Raw genomic sequence first — 6,482 nt, 5'->3', positions numbered from 1 at the left:
ATTAGATATTTCCTTCTATACTTTTTAGCACGTAGCTATTTATTATTAGCATTATTCTTCTGACGTCTGATTTCTTTTTAATTATAGGAAATGCGTTTTTCTAAGGTACATAAACTTTTGGGATTGACTGTATAGCCAATACATCCTTAAAAGATTTCACTTGTCACATAATCTCTCGATGTAAAACAATGGAAATATAAACGGCGAGCAAGAAAGAGTGACGGTTTCTCGAACGATATCTAAGGAACGAATCTATTAATAGATTAGCTATTAAAAAGAGTTCACGCCCGAGCAGTATCTCTCCAGCTGCCTTTTCTATTTACCGCAATCTTTGCTCGCGAATTCTCCCCGCAGCGATCAACAAGGCCGATCTATTTTGATTTCAGGAAGCGGGACGCTTTCCTCAGTTCGCGGATTATTCTGACTATATAAAAACGACCTCCCTGATTCCTTGAGTGGCGGAGCCGCGTGCTCGTTTAAAGGTTCGACTAAAAATAGCGAGTTCCGCACGCGGAAACGGAGTATCGTGTCGTCCAGCGATATTTATAACGTTCTTTGAAAAAGAACTTCTCTGTCAATCATCGCGTCTCACTAATCATAGGCGAGGATGAATAGGCGTGAGATGAATAATTAGCACGAACAAAGTGCAATGAATTTAAGAAGAATGTTTTTTTCTTATTAAAGAATTAATTTAACAAGTGCAATGAATTTAAGAAGAATGTTTTTTTTTTATTAAAGAATTAATTTAACATGTCGAACTGAATTAGTATGTTAATGATTAATTTTGATATTGACTATGAAAGAATAAGGGTCAACATGTGATGACATTTAAAATATAAACGGCTTTTAGAGCTTTAGGATCTTAGCAAGAGATCTAAATTGCTGTTTCGAACTTCTTAACAGTGAAACTTTCTTTACGTTTAATATTGCAATCTCCATGAATTTAACAGATACTTCCGAATTTTCGAGAATTCCATTTAATATTCCTCGCGTTAACCGTTAACAATTCCGCGAAGAGAGATCTCCAAGTATCAGTTGAAACACGGCCACGTGTCGAATGCAAATGAATACATTAAACTGTACCATTAATACTTCCATTATCCCGGCACACATCCAGAACAGAGATCACAGTCTCACGTACGTATGTACATACATATATGTATAGCAACAGTATTATCCTCTCGGCGACTGCATAATTGAAAGATTCTTGGCGTACCACGACGATCGGCCGTCGCCAAAAGATAATGTACAGAGATCGTTAGCAGTGGTTCGAATGAAAATTTCAACGTCTACGGAAACTGCACACAGGCTCTCGGTGGATATTATCAGTAATTAAACAAGAATCCGAACGGAAGGGTGGAACGATTTTGGGCAATTGCCGCGGCGCGATAAACGCACGTTATGGAGCAGTGCCTTGGTAATTTCACTGGTTCGAACCTACGACCCGACGTCGTGCCCCGAGCACTCTTTAGACATGGATTTTCCATCGATTGACCCGAACCATGATAATGGGAGACGTTGCTGTTTCTAAAGAGATTCGGTAAACAATCATCTATTTAATAGGAAACCATTTATCTTGTCCTATTGTTATGAAATATAATTGAAAACGAAATAATTTGGTAACCAACAAGATTTATTAAACCAATAAGTTAAAAGATATTTTAGACGATAATTTCAATTGAATCATTCCATCTAANGGGGAAGGAAAGCGATGGATGGATCCTCAAAAATTCACTCCTCGTTAGCGATATCGTCGCGGAATCGTTGCTCTCGGGATAATCCGGAATGGAAAGAGTCGGGGAGAAGAACACCAAGAAAATCTACAACAGGCTCGATCCAGGCTAAGCTCTCCCTACGCTCTATTTTTCACGCAAATTAACTAACCATCGAGTGAGCGCACGCGGCTCGATTTTCATCGAACGAAAACGAAATTGCACTAGAATTGATAACTCTTGTACCAGAGAATTTCGAGTTCATGAAAATTTTGAAAACTCTTGATAAAATGGATTTGAAACTTCTCTGCTGTAAAATTTCATTACTGACACCGCGTAATAAACTATAATGATTAATAAAAGTGTTACTGCATGTTTCTTTATTAGTGATCAAAATGCGTAATATAAAATACGTGAAAGCACTAGTCATCGTCAGAAATAAAGGAAGGTAAAATCCTTTGAGCATCCCTCTCAGTAGAAGGCATGATCCAAAAGCAAGGTGCACTCTTTGTTATATCATGTTCGTCGAACGTCAGAAACCGTGTTTCCCGCGGCAAGGCAGGGACCCTTCAGGTCGACGAGACGAGACACAAAATCGGCGCGGTTAGAAACACGCGAAACTTGTAAAAACCGTCGAGTCAGCGGATATCGAGACGCGGTCGATATCTCGTTGCCTGTCAAGGAGACGACGCGCGACGCGAGGTTTGATATCTAGGCGGAAAGGACTCACCGAAAACTGGAGCAAGGATGGATGACCCAGTGACCTGCAGCCTTTTGCCTGATCCGTTCCTTCATCAGAGCCTTCTTGCTGCCGAACAGCTTCATGGCCAGCTTGTTGTCCGTAGGCTGGAACAGGGCCTGAAGCTGATTCTTCAAGAAGCTCTGCTTGACTTCCTGGCCCGGCAGCGCCGGGCCCAGCTCCTCCTTCGGCGTCCCGTAAAGGGACACATCGTCCACTCCGAAGTGGACCTTCCCGCTGCCCTTGTAATTCATCTCGTTGCCTGCAAAAATACAAAGACCTTCGCTTATCACCGATCTCGTAAAATCGAAGAAACTACTTAGACCCAGTCCCACTTAACTAATTCAACAAGAGAAATCGACCACGTTTAGGAATCTTTGCCCATGACGTCGGATGATAATCTGGCTTCAATCTGCTTTGCAAATATTGTTTCTTATAACAGTCATTGTTGTATGAAGTAAGGTTCAAAAAAAAAATACAGTGCACTGAAGAGATTCCAGGATACAGAAATTCTTAGTGTATGCGTCATACCATATCTAAACCTTCACTGTCTTTTAAGACTTTACATTTCTAGTTCGTATGCAATTATCAGCTGCAATATGATTGATTATATGTATGATATCAAAGGTATGACTATACGTACTTATTGTATAAAATACATTATATTTAACGAAGTACAATCTTTCTTAATCTATAGTATAATCCCAAAAAATTTACGAAATGTACCACATTTTACAAAAGGAACAATGCTGATCCTCAATGAAAGTACACAATGTCATCGTCTCAATTGGTGATCTTCCAATCTGTAAATTACTCACCACAAATTACCGATCATCCAGCTAATTTGATCTGTCAAACAGAATCGCGATATCAAGCGTCGAGCGTAATCAGTTACCTTGCTAATTATGTCACCTGTTATATAGTGTTAATAGCTCAATCCATCAAACACGATATATTGATGCCATTTTGAAGCAATGATAAAAATATTTTAACGTAGAATTACTTGTGTAAAATATTAGGCAAGATATGTTTAATTTCTACTTAACTACTAAACATACTTAGCTAATAAACAGTCTTTAGTTCATTAGATAATTGTCAGTCATAAAGATAGTTTAAATACATACAATTAAATACTCTTATTTTTCACTTGATTTGAGACTAGCTTAATAATATGCTTCTGACATCAGTTCAATTTCCCTATAATTAATCTCAGCGTATGCCAATGTATCACTTAATGGACTGACTTTAGTTACATATGCAGCTGTTCTATTGAATGTTAACCGAAGTATAATCATCGAGTAGCAACTAGTGTTTGAACAATAAATAACGTTCGACTTCAGTTAGACGGGAAAAAATGACGAACACTCGAGACGCACGCGAGCTCATTCCGATCTCCCGTGACTTTCTTTCCCGGTTCCCAAACGTACCGTGGCTCGCGCACACCGCCAACCTCGATGGGAACACACGCGAACGTAAAACCTCTAAAGTAAAAAGCGGCAAGCACCGTTCCCTCGACGAGCCGATTAAATACAGTTAACCGGCAGGGAATTCTGATTCTTTTCTTTATATGCGAGCCATGATATGTAGCTCCGGCAAAAACGAGTGGAATCCGACCACGACGTGGAATGCCAAACAATATTGGAATTTCATTTGATCCTTATGATCTTCATTTTACGTGATATTGACAAAATGATCGATAAATTTCAATTATAAAATATTAATTACATATTTTTTTTTTATACTAGAATGCAATATTATAATTATTATTAAGAAACCCAGCGAACTTGTGTTCATTTGATGCAAATCGAAATCCCGTACGAAGGTGATTCTTCTAATTTGCTTTGATGGAATAGTAACAATATCTGTTGCATGAAGTTTAATGCATAACTCAACGAACAATAGACAGTAAAATAGTTAATGCCTCTAATAATAGCTGGTTTCGTAATCGTAAACGGTGATCATAATGGTACATACTCGCATTCAGAAATCTGAACATTATTGAAGCATGAAGGAAGATTATAATTGTTTACAATGATTTTCTGTCCAGGTAAGGAAACAAGTTCGTAACGACGTAGTAAAAATCATTAATAAATCATATCGTACACGGATGTCGTTTAACGAGATATCAGAAATATGCATCGATTTTAAAACAAGAATGCATCAAGTAGATTTTATCATTAATTTATTACTAGTTTAGAATGTAAATATACACAAGTCTATTGTTATAGTATATCATGGAAACACTAGCACTAACTCAAAGTCAATCGTGATTCCACAAGAACACTGGACCAAATTCTCGGAAAAGAACACTCACCGAATTCCAAGTGGCTGTTCGTATGGTTTGATTCGGGCCTGTTTGGGACGAGGCTAGGACAAGGCCCATTGTTCCCTACACAAGGTCTTTGTTTCCCGAGCAACGGCGTGCTCTGCTCGCGCGCCGGGTAGTCCTCGGCCATCGCCCGAAAAGCTCTAAAGCGACGTGCAACGGTTCGTTCCGTTTTAACGTGTTAACTGGCCCTCTGGGGTAGAGGTTGACTAATGACGGGTGGAACGCGAGGAAAAGGAAGCCACGCGGCCGCAGCAACATGAGACGCGGCGCGAAAGCCAGACCCGGCCGATCCGATGCCGGCGAGTGCACGAGAACCAAAGAGAGCCAGCAAACACGGACACAGCGGAACGAATGTGGAAAGAGAAGCGAAGACGAGAGAGCGACGGACTGACCGGTTTTATTGCGGATCAAACGACCGACCACGCGTTCAATTCTTTTGCCAACGCAACGCGTCTGCATATGAGGAACGCGCGTAAATGCAAATCCGACGGCGCGACGCTTACTTGTCAACCTTGACACTGGGCGACAGCCATCGAGACAGTTGTGGTCTATTCGTTTTTGCGAGGGATACGCCCTGAGAGACAACTTTAACCCCTTGCGATTAAAACGTCACTCACGTTCGTGTACATAGATATTTGTAAATCAATCGACTTATATATAATTGGATAAATTTTGTTTGAACCGGTACTGACCACTGTGGAACGCATTTAGAAAATAATTGGATTTAAGAGTACAAAGGGCAATAACCTTTTACAAATGAAGCTATCATTCATCTTTATAAGTCACATCAATATAAGCAATTATGGAATCAACTATGGAATATGACTAAACTGAATTTTAACGTATCAATCAATTGGGATTAGATTACATAACCATTTTGTCATATTCAATTATATATTATTTAACAAATATTTCAATTATTAAACATTTACTGCCTGATCATAGAATTAAAACGAAACATCCCGTTCATATATGACAAGAATAAATACTTTAAAATAATCTGAAAAGATCAGGAAATGCTACAACACTATAATCGATAATTAAATGGAACTCGTTTAAAATTAGCTTCAGCAAAATTCAAACAAATACGAATGTCAAATTTTGTTTGAGAGAATCGCGTTTACGTCTGTGTAGGTTGAAAAATCTGCTTCGAGAATCGTAGCGTAAAGTCGTGTAGAAGGAGTAGCTAGTCGCGTGGAGTGTGCTCGATGAAGCCGAGCGTGCAATTCTTCAGAGACGGCTGGATGCCGCCACGCTTCACGAAATTAGACGCAATTCTACGGGGAGGCTCTTGCCTGAGCGCGAGGCTGTTTTTAATTGAGTGTTCTACAAGTTACCAGCAAAGTGGGAAATTTGACAACCTGCGTCTACCTATATTCATCAGATATTACCGATGATATTACTAATTAAATGTTGACAGATTCAATTATTAATGATTCACATTTAGTATTGTTATTATTAACATTGTTTCACATGATGATTGCTACTTTATAATATTCTGTCTACTCTATTTAAATGAATTGACATTATTTGTATCGACGTTCTATAAATTATAACAAAGCTTAAAGTTTTACAATAATTTGATAATTTTTTATCAAAGGAATGAACGAATGATTTATAAGTTGAATATTCTAGTCAAAGTTTTAAGTAGAAAAGAATGTACGTTCTACTGTTTGTACAACTACGAGCTCTTATCTACATA

At 38.7% G+C, this 6,482-nt stretch overlaps 1 protein-coding gene across 4 annotated transcripts in view; it reads right to left on the bottom strand.

Annotated features, from left to right (window-relative positions):
* Ih (hyperpolarization activated cyclic nucleotide gated potassium channel Ih) overlaps positions 1 to 6,482 on the bottom strand; it is a 136,604-nt gene that overhangs the window by 24,828 nt on the left and 105,294 nt on the right. For all 4 annotated transcript variants that reach the window (XM_026813328.1, XM_026813346.1, XM_026813336.1 and 1 more), the window contains one exon: positions 2,443 to 2,713. In XM_026813328.1, the coding sequence (XP_026669129.1) occupies positions 2,443 to 2,713 (271 nt within the window). The remainder of the gene's footprint in view (positions 1 to 2,442; positions 2,714 to 6,482) is intronic.

This window comes from Ceratina calcarata, unplaced genomic scaffold, assembly GCF_001652005.2.
Source record: "Ceratina calcarata isolate Rehan_Ccalc_2016 unplaced genomic scaffold, ASM165200v1 scaffold117.2, whole genome shotgun sequence".
In the NCBI taxonomy this organism is placed as follows: domain Eukaryota; kingdom Metazoa; phylum Arthropoda; class Insecta; order Hymenoptera; family Apidae; genus Ceratina; species Ceratina calcarata.
Note: the sequence above shows the minus strand (reverse complement) of the source record. Positions and strands in the feature narration are given on the sequence as shown.